Below are 24,826 nucleotides of genomic sequence, written 5' to 3'. Positions count from 1 at the left end.
TAATAGATTTAATGGTGCTCTATGGGATGTTCATTTGTAACACAAATTCATTAAGGAACAAAGAATTGTTTCACAGCCCTGTCCTCTGATTGTTCCATAGTGACACGATGCACCAAACTGTGCAGCACTGTTATGTCACATGCCTTGGCTGGGTCTACACTTAACAATCATAAACAACTGAAGTGTGATGAGACTCTCAAAAATAATCTCTCTTTCAGAAAACTCTATCATGCTATAGCGATCATTTCACAATATGAGATGTGATCTCCATTGGCTCCTCCAAGAATGAGCTCTCTGATTGAACAGGAGGCGGGCTTTAATGCCAACTTAACCTGCCCTGGAACAGATTAGCCATGTAAAATGATATATACTGAAATTTAACCCAGTGTTAGCTGACCAGGTTGGCTAATCCATTCTGTAGTTCATGCATGTTCCTCACTCTAGCCAGGTGAATTTCACAGACAGGTTGATAAGGTAAAGCTGTAGCTCATTCCAAGCTACAAAGTAACCACAATATGTTTAAAGCATCTTTGAATACAGACAGAACGAAGCTAACAACAGACAACCAGCTGTACTTCTTGCCTCACATAACTAAACTGATTCACTCATGCAGGGTTTTCCTCTACACCATAAAGAGGATTTGTCCATTTTATTTTGGCTACTCCAATACTTGCGCAGTCCCTTTTCATTTCAAGACTGGACTACTGTAACTCGCTCATGGAAGGTTATCTCCACGTGCAACTATAAGATTTGTTTCAATCACTCCAAGCTCTACAAGCCCGCCCAACCCCACCCAACCCTACCCATCTCCACCCCATTGCTGCACTCCATCCACTGGCTTTTCTGGTTCTTTGCTTGGGACCCACCATATCTCAGCTTACGAGCAAAACATGCATGAATGCCTTTCTTTGCCCTACCACATACATGGTTGGACAAACTTCTCTTGGTTGTTTTCAAATGTTCTATCCCTTTATCAAGTGCTAAAATTAATGTTTTATTATTTAAAACAAAAAGCTTATGAATATTCTTGTAGTCCTTCATACCATACTAACCTTCAGATGGGTGGTATTTTTAAGTCCAGACCTAATGAACTAGAAAGAGAACATATTTTTGAGAACGTTCAGAATGTTCCTCTGGATAAGGGGACTCTTCAAAATAACAATTATGATTATTTAAATTTTTTTAAAAACAAGGTCTTAAAACACTCCCATGTGAGTCAAAAGGCTACAGGTAGATAAACACAAAGGGTTGGTGGACACACAAAGAGGGTAGATGAGAAGCAGCTGGAGCCCCACCCAGAATTCAAAATGTCCGCCCACAGAGGCCAATCTGAAATCTCCTGGTTACACACTATGTTTAAATTGTCTTCAAATACAGATACAAGCTAAATAGTGATTACTGATTGTTAAAAAAAAAAAAATAAAAAAAATAAAAAAATAGGGAATGCTTTGTGGAGTGCATTTAGATCTCTCCAGCTCTTTCAGAGTGGCCTCTTGGTTGCTTTGCTGACTAATGGCCTCTTATCCGGTCACTGACTGTTGATGGCCTGCAGATGGCCTCCATTAGTTTGAGGCTTGGTTGTACCATATCCTTACAATTTCTTACTAATAGATTTAATGGTGCCTCGCATTCAAAATGTACTAAATTACATGTTATTTGAAATTGTTGGGATGGACCCTAAAGATACACTTAACAACCAACATACTTCCCATAACATATTATTAAATGTCACTATAATTACAGCCTGCAACACTATATTTTTATGAGAACCTAAGAAATATTGGCTGTAGTATTAATTCTTAGCAAAGGAGAAGAGTACAGTGTAACACTTATAACTTGCTATAACGTGTTTTAAGTGTCTTCAAACACAGCTAGAACCTAGGTATCAATGGTTAAAAAAGGTGTGCATTGAGGAATGCACTTGACTGGTCTGAGCTTTGACTGGACCATTCTAACATATTGTATGTGTCCATTCATATTATTTTGTGGTCTATGTGGCAGTATTAGACTGATAGTGAATGGTATCTTAAACATGACACCCCTTCTATAATAACAGAGGTTAAAGTATTATATGTGAGCTACACATGTCAGACCAGTATCAACTTTTGTGACAAAATAATATATTCTATTTAAACATACACTCAGGCCACAAGGCTTACATGTGAAAACTATAGCTTTTAAAGGTTGACATAATAAGTTCTTGAAAACACTCATGTGAATGTACATTTGAATAGCTTGTAATAATAATTTTTTTTTAAATAATGGCTTTCCAAATTTATCATAACCTAGATTGCTCCAAACATCAGTTATATTAAACTTAATCATTCAAGATTGAAGAGCAAGAACAAAAATTCTACTTCTTCTTGTTTTTCTTTTTGAATGGGATTAAGGAATATTCTTGAGAAGTCTACTGAGTTACCAAGTAGGATAGTGTTTTATCTTACTTTCCCTGGTTAGAAGTTACAACCTATAGTCAAATCATTAGAGTCCTATCAGAAGCTTAAACACCACCCACTTCTCAAGACTCATTCAGATTAGGAAAGCTTCTCCTCCAGGAGTGGTCTATCCATTAAGCCTTCACCCTAACCAAGTTTCCCAGTCCCTGCTGATTAAAAGCATTCCTACAACATGGTGAGGCCGGTGTTCTCAGGGTGGGGAATGGTGTTGAGTTGTCACAAAATGGTGCACTTTGTACCAAATACCAGAAAATCAAATTTTGGCTTCATCAGCCTTACAGAGTCTTGAATAGCTTCACCTATCTGAGCTGAGGCTCTCTCCAGCCCCTTTGGAGTTACCTTTGGCCTCTTGGTTGCTACTCTGACTAATGCCCTCTTTACCCGGTCACTGACTTTTGGTACACAGCCTCCACAAACAGCACTGTAGTTGTGCCATATTCTTTTAATATTTTAATAGGAACATTTTAAGTGTATTTTGGTACACTGGAAACATACTATGGTGTATTCATTTTAACACATGATGCATATACACACAGACAAACACTAAAATACATTCAGCAAGTAGCACTATTACAGTGCTTGCAGCATATAAAAGATTTAGTAAGTAGAAAATGCTTGTATACAAGTGACAGGTAGAACCTCTCCAGACATGCAAATCAACTACCACAAAATCCAACTGGAAAAATCCTGGAACTAGTCATCAAATACAGAGAGAATATGGAAAACTACCGCTAGTTAAAAATAAAGCACAGCCTTGGCTTTGAGTGGGCCATTCTAATACATTCAGGTTGATGGTTTTGCCAACCCAGTTTACACAACTTGGGCAGTATTCAGATTAGGAAAGTGCCTCCACCAGGACTGGCCTATCCATTTAACCCTCAACCCCACCAAGTTTCCCAGTCCCTGCTGATTAAAAGCATTTCTACAACATGGTGGGGCTGGTGTTCTCAGGGTGGGGAGTGGTGTTGAGTTGTCGCAAAATGTTGCAACCAATACCAGGTCAGTCTTCTGTTGGATGGTGAAGCTCCACCCCATTCTCAATTCTCTTACAGACTTCAGTTTTCTAAATAATAGATTTAATGGTGCTCTATGGGATGTTCATTTGTGAAACAAATTCATTAAGGAACAAAGAATTGTTTCACAGCCCTGTCCTCTGATTGTTCCATAGTGACACGATGCACCAAACTGTGCAGCACTGTTATGTCACATGCCTTGGCTGGGTCTACACTTAACAATCATAAACAACTGAAGTGTGACAAGACTCCCAAAAATAATCTCTCTTTCAGAAAACTCTAGCATGCTGTAGCGATCATTTCACAATATGAGCCGTGATTTCCTCCAAGAATGAGCTCTCTGATTGAACAGGAGGCAGGCTTTAATGCCAACTTAACCTGCCCTGGAACAGATTAGCTTATGTAAAAGCATTCCTACAACATGGTGAGGCCGGTGTTCTCAGGGTGGGGAATGGTGTTGAGTTGTCACAAAATATTGCACTTTGTGCCAATACCAGAAAAACAAATTTTGGCTTCATCAGCCTTACAGAGTCTTGAATAGCTTCACCTATCTGAGCTGAGGCTCTCTCCAGCCCCTTTGGAGTTACCTTTGTCCTCTTGGTTGCTACTCTGACTAATGCCCTCTTTACCCGGTCACTGACTTTTGGTACACAGCCTCCACAAACAGCACTGTAGTTGTGCCATATTCTTTTAATATTTTAATAGGAGCATTTTAAGTGTATTTTGGTACACTGGAAACATACTGTGGTATATTCATTTTAACACATGATGCATATACACACAGACAAACACTAAAATACATTCAGCACGTAGCACTATTACACAGTGCTTGCAGTATATTAAAAATGCATTAACAGCACCTTTACATTAAGTATTAGCATACCCACTTATTTCCCTACTCAAAGATGTTTCATACACAAGGAATACCTGAAACAAAGGGAAAAAAAAACAATAACCAACTTAATCTCAGTTTACACTCAACACAAATGATGATGCTAGAATGACATAAAAGTCTAGATATGACAGAATGACAAAAATGTCTAGGTAACAACAGGGAAAGACATGCACGAAGAGGGTAGACAAGGAAATGTTGGAGCCCCGCCCAATATTCCAAATGTCTACCCAAGTAGCCAATCAGAATACTCCCAGAGCCACAGTATGTTTAAAGTGGCGTCATATACCAATACAACCTTGATAGCAATCACTGGTTATTATAAAAGGAGTGCATTTACTTCCTTCTAGCTCCAGAGTTTCCCTTGGCCTCTTAGTTGCCTCAATGACTAGTTTTGTCCTCCTTTCCTTACCTCATCATTGACTTTTAGCACACATTAATAGCATGCAAGGTACAAGCACATTTGCTGGTACAACCACAACCAGCATTTTTAATTCAATCAACATAAATTTAGACCAGATTAACAATCAGCCCTTACAACAGGGGTTGGTGGACAGAGGGAAAGATAAACACAAGGAGGGTAAAGAAAGGAAAGCGGCCAATCAGAAAGCTCCTGGTTCCAAGAGTGTCTTCAAATACAGATTAAACCAAGATAGATGTCACTGATTATCCTAAAGTACTTAAATTAGTACTTTAAGTACTTTAAGTAAAAAAAAAAATAATAATGTTCTGAGTGCTTGTTACTCTTTTACATGAAACAACAGAGTTTAGGGACTGATGGTATTCTTAGTCTGTGACTTGGCGACTTTTGGCGTCTGCCAGTGCCATAAATGTAAAAGTGAATGATTATAAAAAGGTAGGAATTTGAACAGAATATTGAATGCCAGTCTAAAATTAAATAGCTTAAATAGCTTGTGCTGTGACTGACCCTCAGGATTAACAGTAGAGAAGCCTGTTAGAGAAGCAAAGAGAAGTGATCGAGAGAAAATCTCACTTGTAACACTTATATAGTTATAACAACAATAATATCAAAAATAGGTTATTTTTAACACATTAGCTAAATTAGCAAATAATTAGACTTGCAAATTTATATTTCTCAAATTCCTCAAGACCTTAGAAGTAATGAAACTTGTAAAGAAATAAAAGCCACATATACAGTATATGGGCTTTATTTCTTTACAAATTCTTGAGGAATTTGTGGAATTTTGTCTAATTATTTGCTAATTCATATACTACTACTACTATTATTATTATTATTATTATTATTATTATGTATTTTTACTAGCATGGGGATATGAGTTTCATCAGAGACTACACCATTAAGTCTATAAGTCACCCTGGATAAGGGGCATTTTTTTCTCCAGATCCATCAAAAATATTAATTACCAGAGCAAAACAATATTTTAAATTGTGACTTTCCTTACAATTAACTCTGTACTGCTGTTAGTACCGACTGTTGTTCATACACTTTTCCTAACACGCATGCACCCACACACACACACACACACACACACACACACACACACACACACACACACTCACACACAAGCGTCAAATGAATTTCCTCTCCCAAAGCTCTGTAAGTTACAGACAGAAAGACAGAAGCCCTTGAAAGGAAGACTTTTCAATTTGTAAGTCTCTCAGCCACAAGGTCGCCTCAGTTTATGGGTAAAGTCATAGAAGCAAGCAGGGAGAAAATCAAACTAGTTACTATAGTAACAGCCAGGACTCATAACACAACAAGGAACAAGAGGAATTCGCATACAAGAAATTTCAGGGAAATTGTTTGTTTTGTTTTCATTTCTTTTTTATGTGTATGAAACCAACTGCTTTATGTTTTTTTTTTCAAATCATCAAGGTTGCTGCTGTTCATTTTCACCAATTTCTTATTCTCATGAGGTCATAACAACCTGGCTGGATGCTTCTGGCATGTCTGAGTGTGTCAGAGCGAGGGAAAAGCAGAGGATACGGTTTCTTACATATGGCAAATGTTCATCTGAATGAACTAAATTATATTCCCACTACTGATTTATAAGCACATTTTAATGATCATTATTATGTACATAGATTTACTACACCAGCTCAAGCATCTTAGTAAGCTACACAAAAAAACATATCTGATTCTGATCACTGCTATAAGCAATGTACGTGATTTCCGATATACCATATGATGCAGCGAATTATATGTATAATAAGTTCCCATAAGATCCCAATGCAGGTGGAAACATTATAAACCACTACACCTTTTAACCAGGCAAACAAATCAGTAATGAATACTGAGAAGTATTTGTTTTCAGCATACATTGTTTCAGCAGCGGCATATACAGTCCTCTTCGAGAGTATTGGAATAGTAAGGCCAATTCTTTTGTTTATGCAGTACACTGAAGATTAATCAAAAGATGAATATTGTACAATAGATTAGAATTTCAGCTTTCATTTCCTGAAATTTACATCTAAATGTATTAAACAGCTTTGCACACGGCACCACTGGTGGCAGACCACACAATTTAATGTCGTAAAGTAAAGTAAATAACACTTAATATTTCGTTGTGTATCCCTTGCTTGCAATAACTGTATCAAACCCACTCATATCACCAACCTTTTTTTTTATGATGCTTTTCCAGGCTTCATACTCCAGCTTCTTTCAGTTGTTTTTTTTTTGTTTTGTTTTGGGGGTTTCCTCTGTGAAATGCATTCTCAATTGTTTTAAGATCTGGTGAGTGACATGTCCAGTCTAAACCTTCCACTTTTTTCCCCTGGTGAATTCCTTTTTGTGTTGGCAGTGTGTTTTGGGTCATTGTCTTGCTGTCCTCCTTATTAGATCGGATGCATTTCTCTGTAAATTGGCAGACAGAATGTTTCTGTAGACTCCTGAATTCATTCTGCTGTTACCATCATGAGTTACATCATCCATAAAGATCAGCGACATTATAATAAAAACATTTTTTAATCAATCTTTACTTTAGTACAGATTGATTAATGTGGCCCAATGTCCATACATCGTAAATGTGTGTGCACCACAGCTTGTTCACCAAGGTTTTGCATGCAAACGCTAAGAAAAAGAAGAAAAAAGTGTCTACCTTTTTCAATGCGCAAATGTTTTAGGCAAGTCTTTTGTGTGTTTTTTGAAATGGGCTGGTTAATGATGTTAGCTCTTCTGTGTGCACCTTGTTGGCAACAGGAACCTGCTGTATTGAACACAGTTGAACGAAAATGCACCTAAAATCACTCAAAATAAGATGTTAGACTGTATGCTGAATGATTGTAGGTTGTTAAATACAGTTAAACATTTAACATTTTTAAATCAAAGCATGTCTCTATAAAGCAGTGGGAAACTATATTACATCATTGCTGTTGTTGTCATTATCACCATACAGCCATGCTATGATTTGCATTTACATCGAAGTAAAGTACCAGAGCTCAGCTCTGCATGTGTACATATAAGCCAAAGGCTATGAAGCTCTACTCCCTTGTGTTCTGCCCCCAGTTTTATGACTTATTTATGATTTATTTAGAATCATTTTTTTGGGAAATAAAAAAGATGAAGTAAAAAAACACAATCTTTACATCCTTTGGGAAAATGTTTTCAATGTTATTGGCACATGAAACTTTAGATATGGTAATATGTGAGTTCTCAACAGCAATCACTGATGACTCCAGCTTACAAAACTAAAAGAATAACATAAAATACGGTTAAATAGTTTCATAATTTCAAAACCAACTAATTCTAGTACCTTTATCTTTATGCTTGTGACTCTTATAGGCCAATGCATATAGTATGAAAGAGCCATCTTATTAAGCCACTTTGCAGATTCTCTCTCTCTTTTTTTTTGTGCACAAGCTTTCCCAGGTATGTCGGTTGAAAGCATGTTCAGTACGAGCAGATTGTAAACACAGGACAGAAGCAGTTCTCAGAAGGCACAGATCATCCACTGAAGCAAGGGTGAGACTTGGGCATGTAACAAAACAAACAAAAAAAATTAGTAGTTGCACACCTCAATAATTCTACAAAATCAGTCATTGTTAGGCATTCATCTGAAATCAGGAGTTGAGCTGTTTTGCATGCATCATGATGTTACATTATAATACCATCACACTGGGAGCGTGCATGTGTTGAGCAGAAGGGTTTGTTGAGACGTGACGAGGTGGAGAATTTAGCAATATCATCAAAATGGATTGCAATGAGTGATGAGGTAAACAATTAATATGCTGCTGCATAAAAGCTCATAAAATCTGATGGTCAGAATATGGCATACAAAAGAAATGTGCTGGAGAAATGCTTGAACATGGCATGGATTGCATTCCCATGAATGCCATGAAAAGCTCTTTGTAAAATCTATCGTGCAATTTATACATAACACACATACACAAAGAGGCAATTAAGAAATGAAAGACCTTGAATAGCATTCAGAATGGAAATTCAGTAAGTAAAGCTTTTTAGGTGCATGTTGATAGCGTCACCTTAGAAAAAGACAAGAATGATGCAACATTTCTATCCAGAAGGGAGTGGTCTCTTCCAGGATGACTTTGTCCCATCTACAAGTGCTTAATGAATGGTTTAATGAGGATAAGACCAGGTGAATAATTTCTATTCAAGTGCTAAGTTAAACAGTAGTTCCATCTAATTGTCGGTCCACCCATATGACTCCTTATATTTATCATTTTTCACTTTCAAACTTTCTACATTTCACCTTCTACCTGCTTGTGCTCCTAACGTTATCCTTGAGGCGTTTTACGTAACACTTTATGACATACTATCGCCACCTACCGGGCTGGCATGCTCATGCGAGTATCTTCAAAGCGTTTTGGCGTTTTTGGGCTTTCATTTGGACAGAGATATTTTCAAATGCTGTTTGTGTGGGCAGGATTTTTTTTTTAAACAGAGGGACAAAAAAAGTTTTCAAAATATCGGTATACTTGTGGACAGGGCCTTAGATTTGAACTAAAATTCTCAGACTAAGATACTATACTTTTGCGTGTGACTGTTGCTAGGTCAAGTCCAATTTAAGTTAAATTACAGAGGGAGCAGGGAGAAGACAACATGAGCCTTGGTCTTCAAGGTTGACTTTCCAAGTCACCAACGAGAACATGACCCAGAAAAGAATGCTCACAGTTTTACAGAATGCCATTGAGAGCCATAATCAAAGGCAAAATTCTAATTTCCCAGAGATGCTTGCCTGTCAGACTTGGAGACCTTGAACAGAAGCTCAGTTGGATACAAAACACTGTGTGTGTGTGTGTGTGTGTGTGTGTGAGTGTGTGTTTGTGAGTGTGCTTGGAAGGGGAGGGGATAAAGAAGGCTGTGAAGACTGTTTACTTGACATTGGCCTTGATATACATGGTAAAAGGGGGGAAAATCTCTTTCAAAAAATCAATTGTACAAGTTCACATTTATCTCACAATATTCTAATGCTGTGTGACTGCTTTCATGCCCTACATGCAGACTTGTCCTTCGGGCCATTCAGATCCAAGAGCATTGCCTTGATATGAATTTGTCTGTCTCTCGTACATTAGCACAATACGTTTGACCCTGGGCTTCAAAGTTTCTCTGATAATGTAACATCTTTTGTTTTGTTAGCATCTTTGTTCTCGTATTGTATGCAAAAAATAAATAACTATGAAACAATTACACAAAATAGATGTGAGAGAAGTCATTATGGGGTTTATGGGAATGTTTCCCTCAGGATTACTGACAATGACAATTTTCTAAAGATTGCTTGTGACAATGTCTTGTTAAACTTCCCATACTGAATTTTTTAAGACAAAAAGCAGCAAGTAGTCACCCTACAATAGTACCATACTGTTTTTTTCTCTATATCACCAAACATGATCAGACATACGCTTAAACACAAACCTGACATAATGAGTTCACAACTCTATAATTACTTCGCTGCCTAGGACAAAAGCGAAGAAGGCTAAAAATCAGGTGCGAGGCACGGTGTGCGGTTCTTTCCTCCTCCTCTCTCTGGCGTCTCTTGCTCTTTCTCTGTCTGCTCCCCTTCAGAGAGCCTGAGTGGTGTAAATGTACGACCCTAATTAAAGCTGGTATGGAAAGCGATGGAGAATAAAAGTGATTGTTGATGTGAAGTGCCTCCGGAGTTCACTTCCTGCCCAGTCTGAAGTGTCTTCATTTGTTTACTCCAGAAAGGACAATATCACTTGATTGGAATTGGAATTTGACTGAATATTGCACACACACACACACACACACAGTGGAATTGTGTGTATATGCAAATATATTTAGCATATAGTCAGAAAGAAATATGCATACACACCATACACTATACACACTATACACACTAACACAGATGCATGTCATAATTCTGAAAGAAAGGGAAATCAAAAAGCAAAAGGAACCATTAGAAGACAATCTACCAAGTCAAAGATGATGATGATGAAGATGAAGAAGAAGATGATGATGGATGATGAGAGAGTCCTGCCCCCAGTGTTATGGGATCAGCTCCTGTGCGCGTGCGTCAGAGTGGGTGGTGTCGTCGGGAGCGCCGGTTATAAACTCTTTAACTAGTCTGCGTTGGGGAGGGAGGAAGCACAAGCAGCGGCGATGCATGGAAGTGAGCAGAAGAAGAGGCATCTGTTGCAGTCAGGACGCTCAGCGAGCATGGCTCATTCGGAGAGCTGTGAGTGCGGCGGCGAGCGGCGCCACCCGAGCATTCTCTACAGCCTGCTGAAGAAGGAGAGCGCCCCGTGCGCGTCCGCGCGAGCGCCTCGCAGCGCCAGGCTCGCCGTGGCGGCGCGCACGTGCGCGTGCGGGGTCGCGAGGCCTGTAGCGCTGCGCTCTCCGCACGCGACGTGCGCCGCGGCCTCGGCCGTGCTCGCCAAGACGCTGCGCTTCGTCAAGAGCGTGCCGTGTTTCGGTGAGCTGCCCGCCTGCGATCAGCGCGCGCTGGTGCGCAGTGGCTGGGCGCCGTTGCTGGTGCTCGGAATGGCGCAGGACGGACTGGACTTCGAGACGCGCGAGAGCGCCGAGCCCAGCATGCTGCAGCGCCTCCTCACCGGCGCGCACGAGCGGCCCGACAGCCCGCGCGACCACGGCGCAAACGTCATTAACGGCGGCGGAGGAGTGGCGCTGGCCGAGGCGCAGGGCATTAAAGCGTTCCTCAGCAAGTGCTGGGACCTCGACATCAGCACCAAGGAATACGCCTACTTAAAAGGAGCCATTCTGTTTAACCCAGGTGAGCAAAAGTTAGTCAACATTATAACACAGAACAGCTGGAAAAATGTCTACACACCTGACATCATCATCGTAATAATAATAATAATAATCAGAAACAGTTTATTGCCAGGTACAGTAAAGGACACTTCACAGTACTAGGAATTTGTCTTGATGTCAGGTGCAGACACAGAACCAAAGATATAAAGTCAAGGGGGATACAGAGATAAAGACTACAAAAATGTGTACAATAACAAGGGGAAAACAAACTGAAGTGCAAGAGACCATGGTGCAAGATGAACATGCTATATATAAATATGAAATATGTAAACAGCAGACAAGATAGAATAAATTGAATGAATAATAGAAATAGTTATGTACAGAAAAAGTGAGTGTACATGGGAGGTAGAAAAAATATTGCAGCTTCAGAGGGGAGAGTGAGTGTGACTGTCAGTAGGTGTGTGTGTGTGTGGGAGGGGGGAGGTCACCTGGGGGAATTGGGAATTATTATTATTAATAATAATAATAATCATCATCATCATCATCATCACCAATATTATTATTATTATTATTATTATTATTAAAACAACAACAACAATGATATGATTCAAATTATTAAATGCATTTCCCTCCTCTACTTTGGTATTTTCTAATTCTTATCCTTACTATCCAAGCTCAAGTGTTTAGTGCTTAGATATCTTCTACTAATTTTTTTTTCTGTGTGTGTGTGTGTGTGTGTGCACGTTATTTTCACAGACATTGCTGGACTGCAGTGTCAGCACTACATCCAGGCTCTGCAGAGCGAAGCGCACCAGGCTCTTAATGAACATGTCAAACTGATTCACCGAGGAGACACCACGAGGTTTGCCAAACTCTTCATTGCCCTCTCAATGCTACGATCCATCAACGCCAACGTCGTGGCAGGGCTCTTCTTCAGACCCGTCACTGGCACAGTAAACATGGAAGAACTTCTCCTCGAGATGTTTTACGGAAAGTAGAAAGCCGCACGCCTTTGCGGACCTGAGACATGGCCACAGGCTTTCACACACACACAAATTTTTACACATGCTATTTTTGTACAATATTTCCTTGGACTGTATTCCCTTATTGCCTTCTGAGTTGAACTCATTGCTGAATCCAAAATCTGACTTTATCGTCTTTTGGGGAAATAGCTTTACATTGTTTTCTTCAATTGATTCGCTTTTCTGTGTTGTTTTGTACAGCCATATTATGAAAAAGGCTATTTATTTGAGTATATTTAAACTATAGAAACTGTCCTAAGCCTTTGTTTTTATTGTTACATTGACCACAATGAACAGTGCACACATGCATATATTCCAACACAACCTTTATATAGTTATGGATTCCGGTTTTCTGCATTGACAAAGGTTACTCGGATTAAGTAAGTGTCAAAGTGATTGCAAACTGAAAAAAAATAGAAAATAAAAATGAATGAGAAAGTGAAAGTGTCTTACCAGAAGAGGGCAATGTGAGCCCACAAACCTGGAGCTCGAAAGCGAAGCAGTAAAACATCTCTGAGGGCAGAGTACACCTTCAAATTTATATTTCATTATTTCAGCCAAAATGCATATCAGTTTTAACAAACTACCATTTGACCAAACAAAGTGCGTGAACAAAGGCACTGGAGTGTAAAACACTGTGTTGTGTCCTTGTGACAGGATTGGATATGCTTGGATGATTTGGGACAGGACACCATATGTTGGTCTCTGAAAGCATTAGTCATAGCAGTGTAAAGTAAAATGTCTGATAGGACAGCAGAATGCTTATGGCAACCTGGCACCTTGACTTTTTTTTTTTGAGAGAGAGATATGAAGAAAATATTAAAACAATAGCCTGAAATATTAAAATCTTGGCTTAGAGGCATGTGTGTTTTTGGTGTGCACTCCGTCTAAACATAATGATCTGTCACACTATCTTGGAAAAACATAAGATTTTATTTAAAACAAAAAAAAAAATCATCACAGCAGGTCCCTGGTTCGATTCTAAGCCTGGGGTATTGTCTGCACACAGTTTTTTTCCCTTCATACAAGGGTTTCCTATCGGTTCTGAAGTTTTCCTCTCCTCTGCCAAAATTTGGCAACTATAAATTCTAAATTATCCCTAGGTATGAATGTGTGTGGTGCCTGTGATGAGTGTGTTCTCAGTTCAAGCCCGGTGCTCCAGGGATTGGCTCCAAATCCACTGTGACCCTGATCAGGATAAATCAGGCTGCTGAAGATGAAGGAATGAATGAAGGGGGGAAAAAAACCCTAAAATCCGAAAGACCCTTTAAGACAGTGTGCGTAGTAAATTTTATTAGAAAATTGATTATACGCTATGAGTGTTATTGTAGTGTACATTAGAAACGGCTAATGGAAAAGCGCACTGATCTTGTTACCCTGTGAGTCGATACAGCAGTGATCGCGATGCGCAGTACAGAATCCATACTGGCTCCAAGATGATCTCCGAGCGCTCTACTGAACATCACTCTCCTTTCTGAATTCAACACTCACTCTTGGAAGGTGAAATATGTCCCTCCGCTCAATCTACAGCAAGTCAAGCTAAAGTCAGTGTTTGACACTCACACACATACACACACACACACACACACACACACTCCAGTTCCCCGAGCGATCTCATCTCATTCCCAAGCAGGCAGGAGATCATGACGGATTGATCTGTGGGCCTGCGGTGCTGTCACAGCCCATCCAGTTATGGAAGACCTTTCAGCACATCTCGGCTAATTAATCTGCTCCCCTGAGCCACTAGACTGCGCAGACAGGAAATCTCTCTCACAGTGTCTCTCTTTCACTTTCTCTCTCTCTCTCTGTCTCTATCCCTCTACAAGCTTCTCCTGTTAAATAAGGATAAAAAAAAATGATATGGAGAGTACATGCAGTAAAGGTCTGAATCAGCCTGAATGTCACGTCGTGATGTAGAGCTCCATATAAAGATTGAGCAGATCAGATTGAGAAGTTCACACTAATGAAAATATCACCTCAAGCTACCAAAATCTGAGCTCACGCAGCAGAAGTCTGGGTAGTGTCTTTATTTCTTCTGTTATAATGAGCAGTACCTGGATTTCAGATATGCTCTGGAATTCCCTGTCCTGACACTCCTTCACAGTCAGAGTTGATTGAAAGATTCCCATCTGCCTCACACTTCAGTCTGCTAGCCATACGTAAAAACATCTGGAAGCAAAGTGATAACAAGCTGTTGTAAATGCAGCAGACTGTGCAACGACAGTGTATGCCAAGTGCTGCTGAAGCTGCAAAGCTTAAAGGACAACTTAACCCGGAAATGGATTGTTAATGACTGCATGCTAGATTGGGCCAGTTAACGTGATGCAAATGTGAAATAAGAAATGTGAAATATGAAAGAAATACGGACCAAATGGACAATATGCACTGCACATTGTTTTACAATTGATTAGCCTTGAAGTAATCTTTATTAGCCTTTAATCTGGTTTTATAGTGAAAAGTGGGTTTGAAATAAAACAATGACATTAAAAAATAGGACAATTATGTCCAATATACTATCATTTTAGATACGCTACAAGATTCTATCTATATTTTTATAGATTTACCCCTTAGTTACAGTTTTTCTCATTAGCTTTCTCATTCCCAAATGACAGTTTTTTTTTCTCAAAACAACAAGTTCAGATCTCTCAACGATTAGTTTCTTGTTCACACCAGATTTGAATTTCTTATTCATTTAAGAAAACTGCATGTGTTTTGACACTTGTGTGCAAAAGAGTAAGCACAATTTGCACAATAACTAAATGCACATGGCTTGCTGATCAAAACTGATGAGTTGGTTCTCAGTGAAATTGTCTTCTGAATTGTCTTCTGAAACGTCATTGTGTGAGCTATCACATGCAAAATGATCCATTTAGTTATCAAAATCTGTCAGGCATACATGTATATTCCATAAATATCTGTGACATGGAATGTTTGTGATGTCTGCTAAATTGGCAAATGACCTGCCATAGTAATGCAATAGGAATCACAATCTTACCAATCAACCAGTCAACCAATCAAGTTTGGAAGCATATATATGGAGCTTGCCTACAGCACAATCACTACCATTTTTGAACATGGAAGAACATCCCAACCCTGAACAGCAGCTGAATGCTCGTGGAAGAGAAATAAGAAGATGTGTAAGAATGCGTGGTGGTGGTGTTAGGGGAAGAGGAAGAGGAAGAACTCAAAGAATAAGAGTTCCTGATGAAATCAGAGCCACAACTGTGGACGTCATAAACTATGGTCTTACACTAGAAGACTAATGTAAGCCTAATGTAAACAGGTTCACAGTGTCATCAATTGTGTAAACATTCTGTAGAGAAAACAGGTAAATATGTACTCGAAAAGAATTACTTTTGTTACAGCATGTCACACCATTCACAACAATACAGCAAATATTGTAAAGGTAAATGCAAGTCTGAAAATCACAATGTACTGTAAGATATGTATGAGGAATATACAGTAATACGGCACAATTTGAATACTATATACTCTCTGTAACATGATCTATTTGTACATTCTACATATATAGGAGTGCACGACGATCTCATACTGGATGCAGAACAAGAAATTTGCAACATGGTCATAGCCAGCAATTCCATCAGGCTAAGAGAGATCCAAAGTGCAATCATAAATGACAATAATATCTTGTCAAATATCAATTCTGTGAGCATTTCCACTAAAAAAAACATCAAATGACTATGGAACAAGGTGCCATTTGAGAAGAATAGTGACAGAGTGACGGAGCTGCGGTACCAGAATGTCCAGGTAAACCATTGGTGTGCACATGGTATATAGTACGGGGAGTTTTACTGTACTTCAATGATGCCTGTATATACTTCTTGAAGTTGTAGATACCCATAAGAACAGAAAACATTTCTACTTTACTAAACTGTCTGATTCTGGAATCAGCTATATAAAACTTTATCATTTGTTTTTGTGTTACTATATAGAGAATAACGGAGCTGGAAAGACATGAAATGACCCACATTTTTGTTTTTGTGGACGAGGCTGGGTTCAATCTGGCCATAGGCAGGAGATATGGCTGCTATCTCATTGGACACCGAGCCATAATTGGCACACCAGGCCAACGTGGGGGGCAATATTACAATGAGTGCTGCCATTTCTGAGAATGGTGTGAGCACACATGTTCCACACATTGGGCCATACAACACCCAACTTCTCTTGGCCTTCCAAAATACACTTTACAGAGACCTAATTTTTTTCATCAGATGTGATGTTGACAAAAATCTCTGGCCAGACCAACAAGAATGACAGGATATCCACCAAGAAGATGGGAACTTGTAGTGTTACATACTGTAAGGAGGAACAAATTATTGGTTTTTTTACAGAACTACCACAGGTTCTTTCATTGTTCATTTGTTTTTCTTTTATTTATGCACGGATGTCAATTTGTGGCAATTTTCTGTTCACTATATACGACTTTACATGTAAGAAATGTGTAAAAATGGACATGCAAACGTGAATATTTCTGTTTACATGTAACACAGCGCTACAAAAATAACTGTACTGTATACATACAAATGTGCATATTCTTTTTCTGTGTACTACAGTATCGAGTATTCCCAGTAAACTTTTACTGTTGAAATGTGTATCTAAAAAAGCTCAGTGTGATACACAATAGCATTCAGCTAGACAAAACTGACATTCTTGTATAGTATAGTAAGCAGTCAGTGTCAACAAAAAAGTAGAACAAAAATGACATTTGTATATAACAAACATTTCCAGGGTTGACTGTCATGGTGAAAAAAAACATCTAAACCACTTTTAACCAGTACGGCTCACACAATGTCAAAAAAACCTTTCATTTTGGTGGCATTGACCGATTTTCTGACACAATAACTAGGTTTTGAAGCATGAATTAAATGGTTTGGGAGTTTTACTACATTTTGCAGACGTACACTAGAGTTGTCACTAGAGTTGATGTCCCATAAAACAGTTGTGACAATTGCACTTACAGTTTAGAGAAAAAAATGAGCCAAAGTGATTGAGAAAAACTGTAATAGATACATGCAGTAAAGGTCTAAATCAGCATGAATACCAGAAACAACAACATCTTTATGTAGAGCTCTAAAGAAAGAGCAGTTCAGATTGAGAAATTGAATCAGATGAAAATATCAGTGTGTCACAGTCAGTAAAAGAGACAATTCAAAAAAACCCTAAAAACTGTACTCCACTGAACACAAGCAAGATAGCTAGATAGATAGAGAGACACCCAGATAGCTAGCTAGATAGATAGATAGATAGATACTGTAGATAGATAGAACTTCATTGTCATTGCACAGTACAGATACTGAGAAAAGAAATGCAGTTTAGCATCTACCAGAAGTGCAAATAGTAGCATTGTGCAAATTTAGCTGAGTGCAGGTTGAATATGTAATGTTGGCAGGTTTTCACAACCCTTTGCAGAGCTTTTTTTTCCGGACACCATACCACACTGTGGTATGTCAGGATGCTGTTGGGTCAGAAATTTGTTAAGACCTGGGGAGACAGATGAACTTTCTTTCTTCAGTCTCTTCTGGAAGTAAAGACGCTGTTGCGCCTTTCTTACCAGAATTGAAGTATTATGGTACCAGGACAGATCCTCGGAGATGTGGACACCCAGAAACTTGAAGCTGGATACACACTCTACTGCAGTCCCACTGATGTGACTGTCCTGGTAAAGCTGACAGAGCGTCATATACACTAATACACTCTTAATATAGATATACAGAACCTTTATGGGCTTTATGAGAACTACAAGGTGCAGAATTCAGATTGAAAAGGATTTACATCCAGCTTCTGAACACGAAATGTTTATTTCTGATTATCTCAGTGCATTATCTCTTCAACAAATTCTACCTTTTAAATGTAGTGTGCAAAGTACTGGATTTTAAAATAATAATAATAATAATAATAATTTACTACACATATGTATGAAGCACATGACCTTGAACAAGCAAACCATTTCCTATCTGTTTATTACTATACCTGCTCACCACTTTTCATCCATGATGGAATAGCGGAAAAAATAGCTGGAAATAATACAGGCTTGTTATTATAATTCAGCAAGTCAAAGCCTTCCGCGCTTAATCATTAATGATCACACGTTACACAATATCTAAGCTTCAGCGTGTGGCCCAAGGACAGGCAGACGTGTATCAGAGATACTGATGTAAGGTCATGAACGGTAAGAAAGAAAAAAGGAAGTGAATGTTTTTGAACAGAGGAGAATGGTTCCCTTTTTGTAAGCATGTCTTAAATTTAAATTTCATTAACCTTTTCAGATATAGGTTATAATATAAAATATTACACACTCAAACCTATATCATTACTGGGTAATTAAAATGTCAGTCATTTGTAGTGCAGATATCTGGAGACTGTACCTTTTCTTTTATAGCCTTTATATAGCATACTAGCTGTACAAGGGGATGCATCTCATGAGTCTCTTCATGTCAAATTTTCACTGAAAAGTAGGATTAATTTTGTCTTCTGTGGCTCATGAGCATAATTGTACTGTAATATAACCAGGAGACAGTGACAGGTGATCACATTCCACTGAGGTAGGTTTTAATTAGCCGAAGAGCTTTTTTTCCTTCCTCTCTCTCTCTCTCTCTCTCTCTCTCTCTCTCTCTCTCTCAGTGCCTTTTACAGGAACACACTGTTACCTGTCAAAAACTCTCAAAACAGCTCTTCACACAGTGTGCTACAAGATGGCTACGAGTCCTGATCTACTCCTCGTGCCAATTAAGAACACCTCTGATAGATTCTCCTCTTTTGCACTTGACAAACCCACATACCTCTATTCCAGTGGGACTTCCATTACGGCTAATTTTGTTAATTTCCTCCAGCTGTTGTGTGAGATTTATTCAACTCCTCTGGGGAAAAGTATGCTATGGGGTGTGTAGAGAACAGGCCATGCTAAGATCTCACCTCACAAACCCCAACCTCCCCCATCCCCTCTGTCTCGGAATAAAACACGCTACATTAATTCATATGTCTCTGTGCATTACAGTATCTCACCTCACACCCCTGGCCGGACCAGATTTTCTTTCCACTTAAACCTATAATTGCTAAAGATCATAACGAGCTAATTATTTGTCTCCATGCTAATAAAAGCACAGCTGTCAGTGAGCAAAGCCACGCGGCCGCTGTCGCTAGTCACCACGGAAACCGTGCTATCGCTATCTAGCTGAGAATTCTGTGACCTTGACGACGTGCTGCGATTCAGAGATGAATCTTAGATTATGAGAAGAAGGAATGAGTTCTGAAAGAAGGAAGCCCTCCAGATTTAATGTGAGGAAGAAAAGGAATCAGTGTGGCGTCTGTGGTGATTGGATTGAAATACACTCCTGTAGGTCATCCCTCTCAAAGCACAAGATCACCCAATCAGCATGCGCCAACAAACGCCTTCAAAAACACCATAAACAAACACAAAATTCTCCAAAAAAACACCAACATTGTCCAGCACACATCATCAGTGTAGTGCATTGCCAGTTCAGAAATCAATCTGCCAAGCCAAATAAACCTGTTCAAACAATCCTCACATACAGATACCAGAATGTTGTTTGAATTTGTTGATGTTTTTTTGGCAAATCTTGAATTGTGGGTTATGGGCTTAAAAAGGCAATGCCTTCCCGGTTACTTGATTTCAATGTCCTGTGGCAAAACCTGCTTTGGCCTTATGAAACAGAAATATAGTGCAAAATATTAGAAAATACAATGCAATTTATTATATATGTGTAGTATCTATCTATCTATCTATCTATCTATCTATATAGTAAAATATATAGGCTATATATATATATATATATATATATATATATATATATATATATATATATATATATATATATACAGTCAGGTCTGGAAGGATTTGGACAATGACAGAGTTTTTATGATTTTGCCTTTATACTCCACCACAATGGATTTGAAATAAAACAATCAGGATCGAAGTGTAGACTTTCAGCTTTATTTTAAGAGGTTCCACAAAAATATGTCATTTGCCATTTAGGAATTACAGCCATTTTAAGCAAAGTACCTCCATTTTCAGGGGCTCAAAGGTATTTTGACAAAGTGACATAATTGTAAATATAACCATAATTTTAATACTTGGATGAAAATCCTTTGCAGTCAATGACTGCCTGAAGTCTGGATCCCATGTTCTCAAAACTCAAATTCTGAGTTTCCTCCATGGAGATGCTTTGCCAGGGCTTCGCTGCAGCCACCTTCAGTTGCTGCTTGTTTGTGGGTCTTTCTGCCTTCAGTCTTGTCTTCAGTAAGTGAAAAGCATGCTCCATTGGGTTGAGATCAGGCGACTGACTTGGCCATTGAAGAATATTCCATTTCTTTGCCTTCAAAAAGTCAGTTACATCATCAATAAACACCATTCCATTGGCAGCCATACATGCCCATGCCATAACACTGCCTCCACCATGTTTGACACATGATGTGGTATACTTTGGATGATGAGCTGTTCCTTTCTTTCCCCATACTTTTCTCTTCCCATCATTCTGGTACAAGTTAAGCTTGGTTTCATCAGTCCAAAGAATCTTATTCCAGAACACGGGAGGCTTTTTTAGATGTTTTCTGGCTTTCCTGTTCTTGAATGTTATCAGTGGATTGCACCTTGTTGTAAACCCTCTGTATTTACATTCATGAAGGCCTCTTGATTGTAGATTTTGACAATGATACGCCTACTTTCTCCAGAGTATTCTTGACTTCTGTTGATGTTGTGAAGGGGTTTTTTTTCACCAAGGAAAGGATTCTGCGATCATCCACTTTAGTTGTCTTCCGTGGTCTTCCAGGCCTTTCGATGTTGTTGAGCTCTCCAGTGCTTTCTTTCTTTTAAGAGTGTACCCAAGTGTTGATTTGGCCACACCTAAGGTTTTTGCTATCTCTCTTATAGACTTATATTGTTTTTTCAGCCTTATGATGGCCTCCTTCACTTGCATTGAGATCTCCTTGGACTTCATATTGGTAGCTCCAGTTGAACAGCTGCCGAATGCCAACTCAGTACCTGATATCAACTCCAGACCTTTTATCTGCTTCATTTGTCTTGAAATAATGAGGGAATGGACCACACCTGGTCAATTAACTTCTTGCCAGTCAATTGTCTGAATACCTTTGAGCCCCTGAAAATGGAAGTACTTTACTTAAAATGGCTATAATTCTTAAATGGTAAATGCCATATTTTTGTGGAACCTCTTAAAATAAAGCTGAAAGTCTACACTTCGATCGCATCTTGATTGTTTTATTTCAAATTCATCGTGGTGGAGTATAAAGGCAAAATCACATAAACTCTGTCATTGTCCAAATACTTCCGGACCTGACTGTATATATATATATATATATATATGTTTTTTTTTTATTCATTCACCTTCAGCAAGTGCTTTATCAGGTCAGGTTTGCGGTGGATCCGAAGCCTATCCTGGGAACACTGGGCTTGAAGCATGAATAGTGAATGGGGCTGCTTATTATTCAACATCAATAAATATTATTTTGTTGCCTGTGCATTCAGTATATCAGCATGCACTGACTGCTTGTTGAATAGCTTGCCTGTGATATCTAGCGGTCCTAGTGAAGACGTTAAGAACTACATGCTGACCTAAACTCCAGCCCGAGGCTATAAGATGTCTGATAGGACCAGTGAAAGCAAGCATTTCATAAGTTTAACCACAGCTCAGGAGGCACAGATGTATCAGGAGAGAGACGTACAACCTGAAGCGATGCTGGATTGAATTTTCTTTTCAGTCAGTCTATTCAAAAATGTTCGATGGAGATGTGCACAGCTTGCCTTTGTCAGTAAATTGTTGGCACATTTTCACTGATGCCTGAGGGGAAAAAAGGGAATAAATTCTATAAATTCTATATCACATAGAAGCTCTTGTGGTTTAAAAGGAAAATCAGGGCAGGTTTTCTTTAATATTTATACACAGGACAGAAATGTAAATTTTAAGGAACGCATAAGTAACAATTAAATAACTGCCCATTGTATCAGAGAGGAGAATAGCACTTTTACACAAGATCACATGTTGTGAAGAGTTAAGGTGTTTATATCTCGTACCATCTTCTGACACACAATGACACACTAAGCTGACATCTGGGGTGAAGGAAGAGATGTGTGTGTGTGTGTGTGTGTGTGTGTGTATGTGTGTGCTGCAGCTTTATAAATCCGGTGGAGCTAACTCACTGTGCGCGTCTGTGAACTGAAAGATTGTGTTCTGATATTCTCTCTCTCGTCTCTTCTCTCTCCCTCTTTCTCTCATCAGAGCCTATAACTCACAGGCTTGCTGTAAAACTGGGACTGAGCGATCAATAGGACTCTTCATTCTGCTCTGCTTCCCCAGACCTCAGCTGCTGAATTTCTCTCTCATACACACACACACACACACACACACACACTTATGAGAGTTCCAGGGACCCTTTTCTAGGTATAGAGAGCATTGATTTGCATGTGCACCTGGGTATAGAGTGTCCTTATTTGCATCCTTTTTTTTTTTTTTCAGACTCTTCACTTTCATGGAGTGAATTATTCTGCATGATTTTGTGGCTTCATAATGCAGTGTCTCTCCTCATTAATCTACATGCATCTAACTCGAGTCGTGTGTTAAATTATTTTATACCACAGTGCTGCTGAATTCTCAATTCTGATTGGTCAGAAGGTATTCATTACTTTTCTGTTACAGCAGCTCTGACAGTAGTTCTGCCTGCAAGGTTTATATAATAATATGCACATTCGAATATGTTATAGTTTCTATAGTAACAACTTGGGAACTGGGAACTGGATGGCAGATGCTCCACATAAATGGATTAATATTGACATGGTAAAGCATTCTGTGAGATGTTTATTTTGTATTTTTTGAAGAAGGAGTCTCCAGCAGACCTGGATTATAACAGGGGCTAGGTGGGGCTGAGGGCCTGAGCTCGGACGGCGCCCTTGATTGGCTGTCGTTTGTGTCAGTTTCTGACACTGATCTGCTTTCAGCGCATAACAGGATTTTTAAAAAATAATTTCAGGCAATGTGCAAAATATTTTTCCAAATGTGGATATAGCCTCACCTAACATTGCCTGTTACCAGTGTGTCATTAGAGCACTCCTTTTCTACACAGCCTTTAATTAAAAATGAAAAATCCCTTGTGGTCTGCTATTGGACAGGAGAGACTGAGCCACCTGATGTGTATGTCCCTGGAATGTGTCATGGCTACAGATACAGATTATATAAAAACGTTCACCTCTTGTAAAGCCAGGAAGAAGAGCATTTAATGGTAAGACGCACTAAAGAGCATGTGTCAAACTCAAGGCCCCCTGCCAAAAATGGTACGCTGCCTCATTTCATTCTGCATGATCTATATCATCTATAGAAGGTATATGATATATATCTTCTAGATGCGTTCTGCACGGGCCACTGTACAGCACTGTTTCATCTCACAGCCCTGAAACACAGGTTATAATCAATGCCTACATCATCACAATGTACAGTAGCTACTGTACAAAACGTTGTACGTGTTGCTCTGAATTCATATTTGGGTTTAATAGACCCTGTTTTCACACTTCTGTGTTACAAACGTGGATCTATAAGTAATAGCTTTTCATAACTTTAGAGAGATAGTGCACAATGCCAGCAAATGAAGCTCACATTTTGAACAACATAGGGTACCAAGATGGGATGGAGGTCCCTTGGTGTTAACTGTGGGTCTTAATCCGGGCTTTGTCCCCAGTGTAATTTTTCCGACATGTGGTATAAGAGGAATAAACACTTTGGGTCATGCTTTTATTGGAATATCAGTAACCCTGTTTATGCCGGGTAGCATCGCACCATTTCTTCCTGGATTATTTTCCTATAACAGCACATTCTGACACTAGCATTGGAAGTCAAGATACTAGTTCTTATATTACACTATTAGTTGTCATAGCATTTTGGGTGAAATGTTTTCTTACTGACTGTCAATGTAGTTACCAGTGAATATATATTTAGGGAATCTAGACAGAAAGTGTAAAGATATTGCAAAAATCCCACATATAAGCTACTGTTGTACAATAAAAAAACAAAAGCTTCTCCTGTTTCTCGCTTTCTCTCTTTAGAGGCCCACAACGTCTATATGAATTAAAAGCCACTATGGTTATGGGTGTCAAATGACAGATCTTTTTTCACTTTTGTCCCTTTATGGCTTTACGCTCAGCCCACATTGGCCAGCCCAGCTTAGCTCACACCACACAACACTCCAACAGACCAATAATTCTACACAACACAGGGCACAACACAATCAGG

At 39.0% G+C, this 24,826-nt stretch overlaps 1 protein-coding gene and 1 long non-coding RNA gene across 2 annotated transcripts; one reads left to right on the top strand and one right to left on the bottom strand.

The window, feature by feature from the left end:
- Positions 1 to 5,930: 5,930 nt before the first annotated feature.
- LOC117596044 (uncharacterized) lies at positions 5,931 to 10,875 on the bottom strand. Its single transcript, XR_004577204.2, has 4 exons — positions 10,737 to 10,875; positions 8,096 to 8,310; positions 7,442 to 7,549; positions 5,931 to 7,197 (listed from the first exon to the last, which is right to left on the bottom strand). It is a non-coding gene; the product is annotated as an uncharacterized LOC117596044 (long non-coding RNA).
- On the top strand, positions 10,786 to 13,394 carry nr0b1 (nuclear receptor subfamily 0, group B, member 1). The gene is made up of 2 exons (XM_026947797.3): positions 10,786 to 11,554; positions 12,289 to 13,394. Exons 1-2 carry the CDS (start codon positions 10,924 to 10,926, stop codon positions 12,528 to 12,530), a joined length of 873 nt encoding a protein of 290 aa, XP_026803598.3. The 5' UTR covers positions 10,786 to 10,923; the 3' UTR covers positions 12,531 to 13,394.
- The last annotated feature ends 11,432 nt before the right edge of the window (positions 13,395 to 24,826 follow it).

Source organism: Pangasianodon hypophthalmus, chromosome 25 (genome assembly GCF_027358585.1).
Source record: "Pangasianodon hypophthalmus isolate fPanHyp1 chromosome 25, fPanHyp1.pri, whole genome shotgun sequence".
NCBI lineage: Eukaryota > Metazoa > Chordata > Actinopteri > Siluriformes > Pangasiidae > Pangasianodon > Pangasianodon hypophthalmus.
The sequence above is the reverse complement of the archived record's forward strand: the minus strand, read 5'-3'. Positions and strand labels throughout refer to the sequence as shown.

Excerpts from the sequence above, each read along its gene's own strand:
- nr0b1 (XM_026947797.3), top strand. The coding sequence starts at position 10,924 with ATGCATGGAAGTGAGCAGAAGAAGAGGCATCTGTTGCAGTCAGGACGC. Across the intron at positions 11,555-12,288 it reads AGCCATTCTGTTTAACCCAG|ACATTGCTGGACTGCAGTGT; the intron begins GTGAGCAAAAGT and ends TTATTTTCACAG.